The sequence below is a fragment of the Pelophylax lessonae genome (assembly GCF_965119305.1).
Source record: "Pelophylax lessonae genome assembly, chromosome: 6".
In the NCBI taxonomy this organism is placed as follows: domain Eukaryota; kingdom Metazoa; phylum Chordata; class Amphibia; order Anura; family Ranidae; genus Pelophylax; species Pelophylax lessonae.
The window spans coordinates 96651840-96668890 of record NC_138773.1 but is presented as its reverse complement, the minus strand read 5'-3'; the positions used below and the strand labels follow the sequence as shown (position 1 = coordinate 96668890).

Genomic DNA, 17051 nt, shown 5'->3' with positions numbered 1-17051 from the left:
CTATGAACCTGAAAATGATGACAGTTTTATGGGGAACATAAGTCATTTTCACTCTTGTCCCGCAGCTCTAAGGTCTTGGGTTCGAATCCCACCTGGAACCCAATTTATGCGATCCGTACTGGTGAGTTTTTTTAGCTTCCACTCAAATCATTCCTAGCATGTGTGCATAAAGCTGTGGCAGGAGAGCTGTGGAAGGAGCAGAGTCCTTTTAGGGCAGACATAAATGTTCAATCTCCACACATTATATCAGGGATCCTCAAACTACGCCCCTCCAGTTGTTGCAGAACTACACATCCCATGAGGCATTGGAAATCTCTGACATGCACAGACATGACTAGGTATGATGGGAATTATAGTTCCTGAACACCTGTAGGGCCATAGTTTGAAGGCCCCTGCACAATATTAATGAGTAATGATTTGCATTGTGTGTCAAATCTAGTACATTTTAAGCAAAAAAGACAAAAAAAAACAAAACAGTAACTGCTTGGTTCATTCTTGACAGTTATGCAAGCACATTATTTACTGAATATGGTATATACAGTATCCCACAAAAGGGAGTACACCCCTCATATTTCTGTAAATATTTTATTATATCTTTTCATGTGACAACACTAAAGAAATTACACTTTGCTACAAAGTAAAGTAGTGAGGGTACAGCTTGTATAACTCTCTCATACTGGTTACTGGAAGTTCAACATGGCACCTCATGGCAAAGAACTCTCTGAGGATCTGAAAAAAAGAATTGTTGCTCTACATAAAGATGGCCTAGGCTATAAGAAGATTGCCAAGATCCTGAAACTGAGCTGCAGCACGGTGGCCAAGACCATACAGCAGTTTAACAGGACAGGTTCCACTCAGAACAGGCCTCGCCATGGTAGGCCAAAGAGGTTGAGTGCACATGCTCAGCTTCATATCCAGAGGTTGTCTTTGGGAAATAGACGTATGAGTGCTGCCAGCATTGCTGCAGAGGTTGAAGGGGTAGGGGGTCAGCCTGTCAGTGCTCAGACCATATGCCACACACTACATCAAATTGGTCTGCATGGCTGTTGTCCCAGAAGGAAGCCTTCTAAAGATAGCTATGTAGTTACATAGTTAGTGAGGTTGAAAAAAGACATCAGTCCATCCAGTTCAACCTATAATGTGTGTGTGTGTGTGTTTGCTGTTAACCCCATTGTATTCCCCTTTATGTTGTGGTCTTTAAGGTGCCCATCTAACAGTTTTTTGAAACTATCGATGCTCCCTGCTGATACTACTGCTTTTGGAAGAGAATTCCACATCCTTACTGCTCTGACAGTAAAGAACCCCTTACGTATTTTAAGGTTAAACCGTTTTTCCTCTAGTTTTAGTGAGTGGCCAAATGTCTTATTGTATTACCTTTCTCTGAAAAGTTTATTCCTTATGCTGATGATGCACAAGAAAACCCACAAACAGTTTGCTGAAGACAAGCAGACTAAGGACATGGATTACTGGAACCATGACATATGGTCTGATGAGATCAAGGTAAACTTATTTGGTTCAGATGGTGTCAAGCGGGTGTGGCGGCAACCAGGTGAGCAGTAAAAAGACAAGTGTGTCTTGCCTACAGTCAAGCATGGTGGTGGGAGTGTCATAGTCTGGGGCTGCTCTGGGAAGCTACAGGTAATTGAGAGAACCATAAATGCAAACATGTACTGTGACATACTGAAGCAGAGCATGATCCCCTCCCTTTGGAGACTGGGATGCAGGGCAATGTTTCTAACGTGATAACGACCCCAAACACACCTCAAAGATGACCACTGCCTTGTTAAAGAAGCTTAGGGTAAAGGTGATGGACTGGCAAAGCATGTCTCCAGACCTAAACCCTATTGAGCATCTGTGGGGCATCCTCAAACGGAAGGTGGAGGAGCGCAAGGTCTCTAACATCCACCAGCTCCCTGATGTCATCATGGAGGAATGGAAGAGGACCTCAGTGGCAACCTGTGAAGCTCTGGTGAACTCCATGAGTAAGAGGTTTAGGCAGTGCTGAAAAATAATGGTGGCCACACAAAATATTGACACTTTGGGCTCAATTTGGACACTTACACTTAGGGGTGTACACATTTTTGTTGCCAGCGGTTTAGACATTAATGGTTGTGTGTTGAGTTATTTTGAAGGGACAGAACATTTATACCATTATACAAGCTGTACACTCACTACTTTACATTGTAGCAAAGTGTCATTTCCTCAGTGTTGTCACATGAAAAGATATAGAAAATAATTTACAAAAATGTGAGGTGTGTACTCACTTTTGTGAGATACTGTACATACAAATATGCAGATCTTTAGTAAATGATAACATCGCTATGTTAGGCCCCGTTCACATTGCCGCGATCCGACTTGGGGGGGGGCGACCTCGGAGCGGCCGCCACGGTCTTCATAACATTGAAGTCTATGGCGATCGCCTCCGGGTCGCTCCAAAGAAGCTGCGGACCCTTTTTCTAAGTCGGAGCGACTTGTGTCGCTCCTATTAGAACGGGTCCACAGCTTCCCTATGGAAGGCGACTTACGGCGACCTGTGAGGCGACCAGGTCGCCTCACAGGTCGCCTTAGTGTGAACGGGGTCTAAGGGGTCTACCTTAGTTGCTAGCTGCCTATGGCTGGCCATACAAGGTGTGATTTTCTGTCCTGCAACCATGGCTTGCATCAACACAGACAATGCTGACATGAGATTTAGCAATTGTCTTCTCACGGTGAAGCCATTCCACCAGAAGACAGTGATTATTACTAGTGGCTATAGCAGCCAATAGCATTAATCATAAGGGAATCAGACAGGCTAGCTGAGCTCAAATTGATCGATCAACTTGGTACATTTAGCCTGCCCTCTAATGGTTAGAATCTTGGCTGGGTTCTGCTGAACTGGCCGAGATTCGACCCGTGCATGACCGGCCTAGGTATTGTGCTTGTCTTATTTTGGAAACTAAGTAGGGTCGGGTCTAGTCAGTACCTGGATGGGAGACTGCTTTACCATACTTGCTAGCTGAATAAATATTCTCTTTTTCCCTAGAGATGATTATTTATTTTGAGAAATCAAAAGAAACAATTGTTTATTGGATTACATGAAATGCCTTGTAAAAACTTAAGTATTAAAATGTGTAAAGCTGAAAAGCTCAAAATATCTTTTTACATACACACTTCTCATCTCTGCTGATTTGGCAAGATGGTTGCAGTTGTTGGACTTTATGGAATTGGATGGGCTTGTAAGAAACTGGCCTGGACTACATCAAGTTCTGGAAAGTTAGATTGAGTGGATGTTTTGGTAGATTATGGTTATAGACTAACCAATTGTCTACTGGGGCATTTTTTTAATTTTTTACACCCATGATAAAATTAGAATTTTTTTACTAGAAAATTACTTTGTACACTCAGTAAACACTCAATAAATTATATATTTTCTAAACTCAGAAATGGCAGCAGTTGCAATTTTTAATGTTTCATGATATTTGTGCAACTGTTTATTAAAAGCATATTTTCAGGGGAAAAAAATGAATTTTAGTACACACAAACATAACAAAATACTCAATTTTGGTAAAATATAAAGGATGGAGTTATGTTGAGTAACTTTATACCGAACATATCAAGTTTTAAAACTGCGCACGACCATTAATTAGTGAAAAACAATGATACCAAAAATGGTCCATAGATAATGCCTTACAAACCTTCAAAGGTTATCAGTTTAGAGTTAACTGTGAATTAAGGCACTATGCATGGGGTTGCATCTGTTTAAATGTGGGGTGCTCTTAATTTTTTTTTTTTAACAATGTAATATTTTTAAGATTTTTTTAATTGTGATCACAAAGGACTAACAAACCAACTGTGTGATAGCATGGGCAAATCACAGATTCTTTTTCTGCAGACCTCAGCAGTTGATTAACCCTATTACTGCCACCACCGTAAGTCCTACGGTGGTGGCAGTGGGGGTTTTCCTATACTCCACAAGCCTACTGTCAGCTTTCTAATAAAAGTGATGCAGTGGTTGTACAGCTACTGACTGCTTTCATGAAGTGTGCCCCTCCCAACGCACCCCCAATGCTTCCTGGACTCCCACCTGCTTGGTTTGCTGTCTGAGTACACAGTACACTGCATGTGGGCTTTTTGGAAAAGCAGTAGGTCCCCTTTAAAATAACATTCTGAGTCTTTCAGAAATACTGTGCATTTATTTATTATTTCACACTGAATCACTCCTATTGGCAAGAAGGACGTATTTGGGAGCCAAAGGATCAGTTTGTTCGAACAGATCTATGCAGTGGACTGGTCAGAAGTACAGTTTGAAAGGAAAGCAGAACAAAGGGATTTGCCTTCCTAAGTGAATGACTGCTTCTGCATACATAAGACTTATTAAGTTTTGCAAAGCCACTAATTCTCCGAAAAGATGCTTCTGGACTCCAGCAGGGGTGTTTGATGGCCAGACACAATTAAATAAACAGAAAGATTTTCAATGTCACGTCCTTACCATTAAAATTACTCTTTGTATTAGATGAATAATTATTATAGCACATTTAGTCCTGGCCACTGCTGGCAATTCTGCCACTACACTTTAAAAAAAAAAAAAAGTCCTCGAATACAAAGAGAAAATGTTTTTATGGGGACGGGGACTACTAATAAAATATACACATAAATTATTAATCCTGCAAATTCCGCCAGCTCAGTCTTTTCTTATCCCCGACTAGTACAAAGAATTGCTATTGTACAGGAAATATGAATAATGTAAGTGGAGGATGGGGGTTACAGAGAACAGTACAGGGAAATTACATACATTCACTTATCCTGTGATGTACACAGCAGTAGAGATTAAAAAGAGGCTCTGGGCCACTGGATAGCATTTTAAAGCTAAACTCCAGCCTTACCTTCACTCTTGCACTATTGTACATGCCCCTCTCCTATAGATTGCTTACTAATCTCCAGCAAGTCGTATGGAGACCACCTAATTTCCATGCTGTAGGTTGGCTTCCCTCAGTTATTGGATTTCTTTCAGTCATGAAGGCTCAGCATTACATGTAGGTGTTGCCTAGGGTGGTCTATATGCAAACTCAGCCCAGACTGACCCTCACCCATCAAAGCATTTCATATTTTCACAACTCCTCCCAAACACCAGCCTACTTATTGCATTAGGACTGAAGGCTCTTGAGAGGATAACTGAGGTTAGCCCCTCGCACTGGGCATTAACTAGAAAAGCACAGAGATTTATTGATGATGTCACTGGATCTAAATATGGTATATAATAAAAACAGAAAGGTTTGAAATGTAATCAGCATATTGACGAGGGGAGAGAGGAGGAACAAGAGAGGGCAAAATATTTAGTTTTAAAGCTGAAGTTTAACTAAACTTTAGCTTTAAAATTAAGATTAAACATTTTTGTTTCCCTACAGCTGCAGTCACATAACACACCTGTAGGCTGATGGTTCCTGTATAAATCTTCTCTTCAATGATGCCTGGACCTCTTCAAGAGCACTGAACCACCAGTGCTATAGGGGTTATTAGCTTTGGGTCTAACACTAAAATACATTGAAGTAAGTCCTGCTGGGCACCCACCACCTCCTCCCCCCTCTTGCATTGACAAAAGTCCTTGCATTGTTTTCAGAGAATGCAGCACCTTCTCGGAATGGAGGAGAGGATAATGTCTTTAATCTGCCTCTCCCCTATTTACAGAACTTTTTGCATTCTGTGAAAACAATGCAAGAATTTTTGTAAAGGGGCAGGAAGGGGGTGGGTCCCACAAGGACCTTCTTCAACGAGCTTCAATGTTAGACCTCACAGCGCTAGAAATTCAGCACTGTGAAGAGGACCGGACATCACTGGAGAGAAGGTTTCTACAGGAACCTTCAGCCTGCAGGACGTGGGACATACAGTACTTCACTACTGGTATGTTATGTGACTGCAGCTATAGTTAATTTTTTTAAACTAAACTTCAGCTTTAAAGTGAAGCTGTGATGATAGCAAAATGAAGGGTACAAACGTGGATTCCTTTTTTAAAGTGTAGGACAGGTTCCAAGTCCTGGCCTGAAGTAAGCACATACCCAGTGAAGTCTGCAGTCTTAACTTCCCTTTAGCACACTTGTTCCAAGGCAGTGGCCAGATTTGAAAGAAAGCCCCTGAACCCGTAAAACAAGTCAGCAATGAAAGTTTCCTTATTTCAAGCCCAACTGAAGTCACAGAAATAGATATTCCGTCAGATAGGCATTGTACTAACAGCCTCTGTTTTTATAGTTTTACCTCTAGTTTCCTCTTTTATTTGTTGCACAATGTGTCTAAATATGACTGTACAGAGCAATAGGCACCAACGTTTGACTGCACCGCCTTATACACTTTGTAATATAACTGACTGGTCATGCAGTCCCCCTCTTACTTAGAAGATAAGTGAAGATAATTGTGCTCATGGGTTAGTCATCTTTGCTTGCATGGCGCACTGGAGTGAAAGAAAAAAGTAGCTAGGATGTGTTAAGGTGGAGAATTGGCCAGACACAGGAACATATTTCCAATGATGGGTCATGGAATCGGAATAGTTACCCTAAAATTATAAGGAAATTGTATGGCCATTTCACACAAACAGAGCACTGTGCAGCTTCCCTTTACAACCAATTTACTCCTTTATGAAGACATACAGATCTCAGAGGCAACCATTTGACACACCAATGTCTTACTGGCCCAAGCTTCTTCACAGCATAAATCCACCCAGACAGTTACAACTGGAGTCCAGTTAACAGAATCACCCACTGGCTTCTCAAACCTTAGGTTTTCTTCGAAGGTATGGTGAATGCAACATGTGTATAAAATGCTTCTTAAGATGATCCAGAAGTGATACATGGTATCGTAACACGCATTGCTGTCACTAACCACACACAAATTTTGCTTAGATAATGTTAAATACAATGGACAAAACAGACTATAAAAAAAAGTTAAGAAAACTGACACGAAGGTAAAAAAAAACACTTGTTCTGCAACTACTTTGTCATTATTGTATATATATATATATATATATATATATATATATATATATATATATATATATATATATATATCCATCTACAATTGAGTAGGTCCCCCTTTTGTCACTAAAACACCGCCTTCTGCCAAAACAGCCCTGATACATTGACTTCACTAGACCTCTCAAGGTATGATGTGGTATCTGGCCCTGAGCCATCAGCAGCATAGATTGGATTTGTTTTTCCAGCACATCACAGAGATGCTCAATTGGATTGAAGTCTGGAGAATTTGGAGGCTATGTGAACACCTCAAACTCATTGTGTTCCTCAAGCCATTCTTGAACCATTTTTGCAGTATAGCAGGGCAAATTATCCTGCCACTGCCATCAGGGAATACTGTTACCAGGAAGGGGTCTACCTGGTCAGCAACAATGTTAAAATAGGTGGTACGTGTCAAGTAACATCCACATGAATGGCAGAACATTTGTTAAGCTAGCAGAACATTGCCAAAAGCATCACACTATCTCTGCCGGTTTACCTTCTTCCCATACTGTATTCTGGTGACATTTCTTCCCCAGGTAAAAGACACACACACACCCGGCCATCCACATGATGTAAAAGAAAAGGTGTTTTGTCATATCAGGCCACCTTCTTCCATTGCTCTATGGTCCAGTTCTGAGGCTCATGTACCTACTGTAGGCACTTTTGGCTGTGGGCACGGGCACCCTGACCGGTCTGCAGCTACGCAGCCCTATACACAACAAACTGCGATGCCAACGTTTTCTTTTTTCAACACATCAACTTCAGTTACAACCTGCTTACATGATAATCAATGTTATTCACTTAAGCTGTCAGTGATCATAAAGTTATGGCTGTGATCGGTGCGTGTGTGTGTGTATGTATATATATATATATATATATATATATATACAGTGCTCAGCATAAATTAGTACACCCCTTTTGAAAAGTAAGATTTTTAATCAATATCCCAATGGACACAAACAATTTCCAAAATTTTGACAAAACTTAGTTTTATAGAACATTTGTTTAGCTGCATTACATGAAATTAAGGTTAATAATATAACTTAGATTACAAAATCTTCAGTTTTACTCAAATTCGTTGATGCAAAAATAATAAACGCCACAACAAAAACTACTACATCTAGTATTTTGTATGACCTCCATGATTTGTAAGGATAGCACACAGTCTTCTAGGCATGGAATGAACAAGTAGGCAACATATTGCAACATCTATCTTTTTCTATTCTCCAAGAACTACCTCTTTTAGAGCCATGATGCTGGATAGGGAGTGATGCTGAACTTGTCTCTTCAGACAGAAGAGATTGGGTTCAGATCAGGAGACATACTTGGCTACTGATTCATTTTCAAGCTGTTCTTCTTCAGAAATGCCACAGTGATCTTAGATGTGTGTTTGGATCATTGTCATGTTGGAAAAGTGCACAACAACCAAGGGCACGGAGTGATGGTAGGATCTTCTCTTTCAATATAGAGCAGTACATCTGTGAATTTATGATACCATCAATGAAATGCAGCTTCCCAACACAGCAGCACTCAAGCAGCCCCACAGAAGGACACTGCCACCACCATGGTACACGGTGGGTACTGTAGGCATTTTTCTTTGTACTCTTCACCTTTGCGATGCAATGCAGTTTTGAAGCCATCAGTTCCAAAAACATTTATCTTGGTCTCATCACTCCAGAGTACAGAGTCCCAGTATTCTTCTTCTTTTTCAGCATGGGCCCTGGCAAACTCTGAGCAGGCTTTTTTGTGCATGGGTTTTAGGGGAGGCTTCTTTCCTGGATGACATCCATGCATGCCATTCCTCTGCAGTTTACGCCGTCACGGAAAACAATCACCCCAGTTTGGCTTTCTACTTTTTTAGCTAACTGCAGTGAACTTGCATGGCAATTTTCTTCAACCCTTCTCATCAGAAGACGATCCTGTCAAGGTGTTAACTTCCGTGGATGGCCTGGACGTCTCTGTGAGATGGTTGTAGTTCCATCTTTGTTACATTTTTGTATCACTTTTGCTACAGTATTCTGACTGATATGTAAAGCTTTGCTGATCTTCTTGTAGCCTTCACATTTCTTGGGGAAAGAAATTATTTTCTTTGACATTTCTCTTCCATGCGGTGCCATTGCTGACAGCATAAAATGAGAAGGTGTTTTCTTTGTTAAGAAACGCCCTTTTGTAATCAACTATCTGCTGGACACCTTTATTATGAATAATTAGGCTCACCTGTAGTTCAATTCTTAATTAGGATTTTGTTGTCTAAAATTTAGCTTTTCTCCTGAGAGCCGGTTCACACTAATCCGACTCAAAGTCGCCCCAACTTCGGGCGACTTTGAAGTCGCCCATGCAGCGCGACTTCATCGCGGCTTGCAAACGACTTCTCATAATAGAAGTCAATGCAAATCGCTCCGACTTCGCCAAAAAATAGTGTAGGAACCTTTTTCTAAGTCGGAGCAACTTGAGTCGCTCTGATTAGAATGGTTCCATTGCACAGCATTGGGAGCTACAAGTCAGAGTAGTATGAACCGGCTCTAAGACTTTCATTGGGGTGTATTCATTTTTGCAACAAGGTCTTGAATACATTTCTCCTCCCCCCGCCCCCTCTCGGGCTTTAAATTAGCTTCTGGTTGCCTGTTGCCGTGACTTAAAGCGCAGGCGCGCAAAATATGTAGTCACGGCAACCAGAAGCTTGGAATCCACGTTTTACTTCCGGCCAGTGTTCCATCTCTACCTCGATCGTCACTTCTGGTGACGTAGTCAAGGGGATGTTTCCGGCTACAGCGACATGTCCGGCGATCAGCCTGTGTTGCGGCCGCACAGGGGATCCGCACTGTCGCACCCATCAACCCCGGTGTTCCCTCGGACCCTCCGGATTCCTCCCCCTCTCCCACCCTCGGTTTGGGCCACATTGCCCCGTGATCCCAGTGGGTGGGATCCTCACAGCACCCCAAGTGATGCCGAAGACCCAAGGACCGGTTTGTTTTTAACCTTTATCATTATCAATTAAACTCCTATGTTACCCCTTTGCCATCACTCACTGGTAGGGTTTTGACTTATGGGACTTGGTTATTCACTACACTGCAGCGCGCCATCCCTCCTTCCAGCCACCCCAGTAAGAAATCAAACTCTTTTATAATTTATCATCCAAAGTTAAATCACAGGACAAACCAAAACTTTTTCTCCCTACTATCTGTCTAGGTGACAATTGTCAGACAGTATAGGAAATGAAGGGAAATCTCCTTAAAGGGGATACAAACAGAACTAAAACACACATTTTAATACTTTTCTACCATATTTTAAAACTAAAAAAAAAAATGTTTAAAAAAAAAAAACGACTAGAATAGGGCTGTTAATTTACTTTAAAATATATATGTAAGGTGCTGCATAAATTGTCGGCACTATATACCTGTAATCATTTCAAATTGGAGCTCAACTAGGATGAATCAAATAAGACTTGTGTGAAGCTCTGGTTCCTTCGTTTGCAATCTAGGCAACTAAGGAATCATAAAATGTGCTTGCATTCCTGTTCATACCTGCAGAATAAGGCTCCTGCTTCTCGATGTAGATGAACTCTTTTCTCTCATATTTGGCCCGAATCCATTGCTCCCGGAGAACTCTGCAATTGAGCACAGAAGACACATAATTCACAGTGCAGGTCCATGCATTAGACATATCATCAATGCTGTTCTATCTGCACACAAGCTTTTCTACAACAGCTATGGATCATTGGGTTTGTGAAAAGACAATAAGATGCTGTAATGCACCACTCCATCTATGAACATGAAGTCTCTGCTACATAGGAAAGGTGGTTAAGGGTCACACTGTGAAGAAAATCTGGTTTACTCCTGGGGATTGTAAAAGGCAAGAGCTATCACAATTACTATTATTATTATACAGGATTTATTGTTTCAAACTAAGTTCTACAAACACACACATTGTTACATAGTCAGGCTGAAAAAAGAAACAAATACATCTAGTTCAACCAAAAAAATAGCATAAAAAACATGGTCCAATTTGCTCCACAGGGGAAAAAAATTCTATCCTGATAAGGCAATCAGATATTCCCTGGATCAACAACCTCTAAAGCGATAACCTATAAATGTTAATAGTGATTAATAGATTACTGCCACTTTAAATGTTTTGTTTGGGCCAAATTGGCCCAAACAATTACAGTATCTCCTAAGTGACAATGTCCAAATTGGGCCCAATTAGCCATTTTCCCTCTCCGGTGTCACATGACTCGTTAGTGTTACAAGGTTTCAGGTGTTAATGGGGAGCAGGTGTGGCAAAAAACTTAGGGTTTGAAAAAAAATTTTTTTTTGCTTCACATAAAGATGGCCTAAGCTATTAGAAGATTGCCAAGACCCTGAAACTGAGCTGCAACACGGTGGCCAAGACCATACAGCGGTTTAACAGGACAGGTTCCACTCAGAACAGGCCTCGCCATGGTCGACTAAAGAAGTTGAGTGCACGTGCTCAGCGTCATATCCAGAGGTTGTCTTTGGAAAATAGACGTATGAGTGCTGCCAGCATTGCTGCAGAGGCTAAAGGAGCGGGAGGTTAGCCTGGCAGTGCTCAGACCATACGCCGCACACTGCATCAAATTGGTCTGCAAGGATGTCGTCCCAGAAGGAAGCCTCTTCTAAAGATGATGCACAACAAAGCCCGCAAACAGTTTGCTGAAGTCAAGTAGACTAAGGACATGGATTACTGGAACCCTGTCCTGTGGTCTGATGAGAACAAGATAAACTTATTTGGTTCAGATGGTGTCAAGCGCGTGTGGCGGCAACCAGGTGAGAAGTACAAAGACAAGTGTGTCTTGACTACAAGCATGGTGGTGGGAGTGTCATGGTCTAGGGCTGCATGAGTGCTGCTGGCACTGGGGAGCTACAGTTCATTGAGGGAACCATGAATGCCAACATGTACTGTGACATACTGAAGCAGAGCATGATCCCCTCCCTTCGGAGACTGGGCCGCAGGGCAGTATTCCAACATTATAACGACCCCAAACACACCTCCAAGACAACCACTGCCTTGTTAAAGAAGCTAAGGGTAAAGGTGATGGATTGGCCAAGCATGTCTCCAGACCTAATCCCTATTGAGCATCTGTGGGGTATACTCAAATGGAAGTTGGAGGAGCGTAAGGTCTCCAAAATCCATCAGCTCCGTGATGTCATCATGGAGTAGTGGAAAAGGACTCCAGTGGCAAACTGTGAAGCTCTGGTGAACTCCATGCCCAAGAGGGTTAAGGCAGTGCTGTAAAATAATGGTGGTCAAACAAAATATTGACACTTTGGGCCCAATTTTGACACTTTAACTTAGGAGTGTACTCACTTTTGTTGCCAGCGGTTTAGACATTAATGACTGTGTGTTGAGTTTTTTTGAGGGGACAGCACATTTACACTTATACAAGCTGTACATTCACTACTTTACATTGTAGCAAAGTGTCATTTCTTCAGTGTTGTCAGATGAAAAGATATAATAAAGTATTTAAAAAAATGTGTGGGGTGTACTCACTTTTGTGAGATACTTTACCTTCTGTTAGCTCCGTACAAACTGTATGGAGCATCAGCTACATACAGTGCTGTACTCTGTCAGTGCCATTCACAGGAAGCCTTGTATTTTTATCAATGAATACAAGGTTTCCTCTGATCGGCTGAGGAGTTGAGGCAGATTGACATCTGGCCGAGGTGGATGGCTAAGGAGGATGACGGCACACTCTCTGCCTCAGCCAATCAGAGGAAGCCTTGTATTCATTTATACAGCAGACAGGACATCTCCCAAGACACTGTTGGAACACAGTTCCATGAACAATGCTGACAGCAGGCATATCTGTTAGTAAAGGAAATAGTTTGTTTGGGCCAGCTTTAAAGTGACAGTATTTATGGAGCTAGGATTTAAAGCAGGGGTGCCCAACTGTTGGCCCACGACCAATGATACCACTTGCACCCTGCATGGGACAGCAACAGCTGGTAATACCTGTAGCAAGGAAGATTCCTGAATGGAAGGTTATTATTAAAGGTCAATTTATATCCTAAACTTACAGTGTATATATGGGCATATCTCTTCGCGTTAATTACAAAGCTGCTTTTAAACGGATCCGAAGATGCATCGCAGTGCACCTGCGGGTTACCTGCACTGAGCCATAGACTTATGTTATTAACTGCGGGTTTGGTGAATGCAGGAGTTTTGGTGCGCTTTCAGAAAGTCCACCACACCTGCAGGATAGAACAGAATTCTTTGGCAAAGTGCAGCTAACCCACAGAAAAGTCAGTGGTGCAATGCACTGCACTCGTGGTGCAGGTAAACCTGCAGCACATCAGTGTGAAAGCAGCCTTAGGCACCTTTCACACAATCAGTCCGATCAGGTCTGCCAGTCCATTTTTCAGGTGGACCCAATCGGACCCTCCATTCACCTTTATGGAGCGACAGATGTAAACAGACTTGTATCCGTTTACATTCGCCTACCTCCAATATGATCCACTAAAAAATGCACAGAAAGGGAACCTTCCCTTCCGTCTGGGCAGATTAGAGGGCCCAAAGAGTAGAGCGGGCTGTGTCCATGTTCACACTGCATATGCAGAGTGGACACGGACCTGTCATCTGCACGCTCCGATCAATGTGGCCTGCGACCGGTTAACCAAGTCACTTAAGTGGCCATCGCTCTTCAAAAATTTGGGCACTCCTGCTTTAAGGTGACACAAAACTCACTCAATTTTGAATTGTGAATAGTTGGAGCACCATTTATATGTGTTTTTACATGTGATATTTTTTATATATGCAATTTTTTATATGTGATTTTTTATGTGATATAATTGAATTTTTATTTCACATTAGAATTGTGCAAAAAACAGCTGTACACTTTCACACAGATCCTCTACGCAGGGTCTTGGTTGGTATATTTTTTATTGTTTCACTATTGATTCACTGTTTTTTATTGATAACTTTTCCACTGATATGATTTTGCACAATGTGCGGTTTTAAACACAAAACATTTGACAGTTGATTTTTATCAAATAGCAGCTGTGCCGTCGTTTTTCACAATTTATTTTATTTTACATCTTTTCTGGCACAGTTCTGCAAGCATCAAGTATGTTTTCTTAAGGCTCCATTCACACCAGCGGACTTGTTAGGCGACTTGTCAGCCTGACAAGTCGCGCTCCCTCGCAGTCCATTGACTGCTATAGGACCCGTTCTAATAGGAGCGACACAAGTCACTCCGACTTAGAAAAAGGGTCCTGTACCATTTCGGGGCGACCTCGGAGCGACTTGCATAGACTTCCATTATGTGAAGTCCGCGCAAGTCGCTCCGAAGTCGTGGTGCATGGGAATGCACAAGTCATCCCCGAAGTAGTACAGAGTTGTGTCGCCCCAGTGTGAACCGAGCCTAACTCAAAAAAAGTACCTGTACACTGCTTGTTCCAAACAAAGGGAACAGAGGGGGAAAAGGAAACATTACAGAGGGAGTTCACAAAGGGCTTCACAAGGAGGCAGATAAAACACTGTACAAAACAATTTCCTAGAAAATAGATTACAGGGACAGAAAGTGGTTGGTGTGTATGGATTATCTTTAAAGAATAGGGATATAGTTTAGTGTAATTTTAAACCTTTTGCTCCTAAAATGAAAAAAACTTTGCTGTAAGTTCACTATTTTACATAGTTACATGGTTAGTCTGGCTGAAGAAAGACACAAGTCCATCTAGTTTAACCAATATAAAAAAAAAAACATTACACACACATTTTATATATATATATATATATATATATATATATATAAACACATACAGTGGGTACGGAAAGTATTCAGACCCCCTTAAATTTTTCACTCTTTGTTATATTGCAGCCATTTGCTAAAATCATTTAAGTTCATTCTTCTTCCTCATGAATGTACACATAGCACCCCATACTGACAGAAAAACACAGAATTGTTGACATTGTTGCAGATTTATTACAAAAGAAAAACTGAAATATCACATGGTCCTAAGTATTCAGACCCTTTGCTGTGACACTCATATATTTAACTAAGGTGCTTTCCATTTCTTCTGATCATCCTTGAGATGGTTCTACACCTTCATTTGAGTCCAGCTGTGTTTGATTATACTGATTGGACTTGATTAGGAAAGCCACACACCTGTCTATATAAGACCTTCCAGATCACAATGCATGTCAGAGCAAATGAGAATCATGAGGTCAAAGGAACTGCCTGAAGAGCTCAGAGACAGAATTGTGGCAAGGCACAGATCTGGCCAAGGTTACAAAAAGATTTCTGCTGCACTTAAGGTTCCTAAGAGCACAGTGGCCTCCATAATCCTCAAATGGAAGAAGTTTGGGACGACCAGAACCCTTTCTAGAGCTGGCCATCTGGCCAAACTGAGCTATCGGGGGAGAAGAGCCTTGGTGAGAGAGGTAAAGAAGAACCCAAAGATCACTGTGGCTGAGCTCCAGAGATGCAGTCAGGAGATGGGAGAAAGTTGTAGAAAGTCAACCATCACTGCAGCCCTCCACCAGTCGGGGCTTTATGGCAGAGTGGCCCGACGGAAGCCTCTCCTCAGTGTAAGACACATGAAAGCCCGCATGGAGTTTGCTAAAAAACACCTGAAGGACTCCAAGATGGTGAGAAATAAGATTCTCTGGTCTGATGAGACCAAAATAGAACTTTTTGGCCTTAATTCTAAGCGGTATGTGTGGAGAAAACCAGGCACTGCTCATCACCTGTCCAATACAGTCCCAACAGTGAAGCATGGTGGTGGCAGCATCATGCTGTGGGGGTGTTTTTCAGCTGCAGGGACAGGACGACTGGTTTCAATCGAGGGAAAGATGAATGCGGCCAAGTACAGGGATATCCTGGACAAAAACCTTCTCCAGAGTGCTCTGGACCTCAGACTGGGCCGAAGGTTTACCTTCCAACAAGACAATGACCCTAAGCACACAGCTAAAATAACGAAGGAGTGGCTTCACAACAACTCCGTGACTGTTCTTGAATGGCCCAGCCAGAGCTCTGACTTAAACCCAATTGAGCATCTCTGGAGAGACCTAAAAATGGCTGTCCACCAACTTTTACCATCCAACCTGACAGAACTGGAGAGGATCTGCAAGGAGGAATGGCAGAGGATCCCCAAATCCAGGTGTGAAAGACGTGTTGCATCTTTACCAAAAAGACTCCTGGCTGTATTAGATCAAAAGGGGGCTTCTACTAATTACTGAGCAAAGGGTCTGAATACTTAGGACCATGTGATATTTCAGTTTTTCTTTTTTAATAAATCTGCAACAATGTCAACAATTCTGTGTTTTTCTGTCAGTATGGGGTGCTATGTGTAGATTCATGAGGAAGAAGAATGAACTTAAATGATTTTAGCAAATGGCTGCAATATAACAAAGAGTGAAAAATTTAAGGGGGTCTGAATACTTTCCGTACCCACTGTATATATACACACATACATACATACACACACATATACATATACACATAATGCACTGCTCAAAAAAAATTAAAGGAACACTTTGAAAACACATCGGATCTCAATGGGGAAAAATTTCATGCTGGATATCTATACTGATATGGACTGGGTAATGTGTTAGGAATGAATTTATCTCAACCTACAGAGGCCTGAATTCAACCTACAGAGGGCTGAATTCAAAGACACCCCAGAAAATGATGCAGCAGGATAGTCCATTTTTCAGAAATTTCATTGCAGCAACTCAAAAATCGTACTCAGTAGTTTGTATGGTCCCCACGTGCTTGTATGCATGCCTGACAATGTCAGAACATGGTTCTTCTAATAAGATGACAATTTGTGTCCTGGGGTATTTCCTCCTGGATCTGCACCAGGGAATCACTGAGCTCCTAGCGGCGCCGGATGGACCAAAACATATTGTCCCAGAGGTGTTCTATTGGACTGAGGTCAGACGAGGGCCATTCAATGGTATTAATTTCTTCATCCTCCAGGAACTGGCTGCATACTCTCGCCACATGAGGCCGGGCATGGTCATGCACCAGGAGGAACCCAGGACCCACTGCACAGTGGCGGAGCCAGAGGGCTAGCTGGGGTGGCAATTGACACCCCAGACGACATCCTTGCC

General features: G+C 42.0%; 1 protein-coding gene across 1 annotated transcript in view; it reads right to left on the bottom strand.

Moving 5' to 3' along the window:
• Window positions 1–17051, bottom strand: part of ADAP1 (ArfGAP with dual PH domains 1) — a 304117-nt gene that overhangs the window by 141356 nt on the left and 145710 nt on the right. Inside the window, exon 4 of the mRNA XM_082260649.1 lies at window positions 10505–10587. Within this exon, the coding sequence (XP_082116775.1) occupies window positions 10505–10587 (83 nt within the window). The remainder of the gene's footprint in view (window positions 1–10504; window positions 10588–17051) is intronic.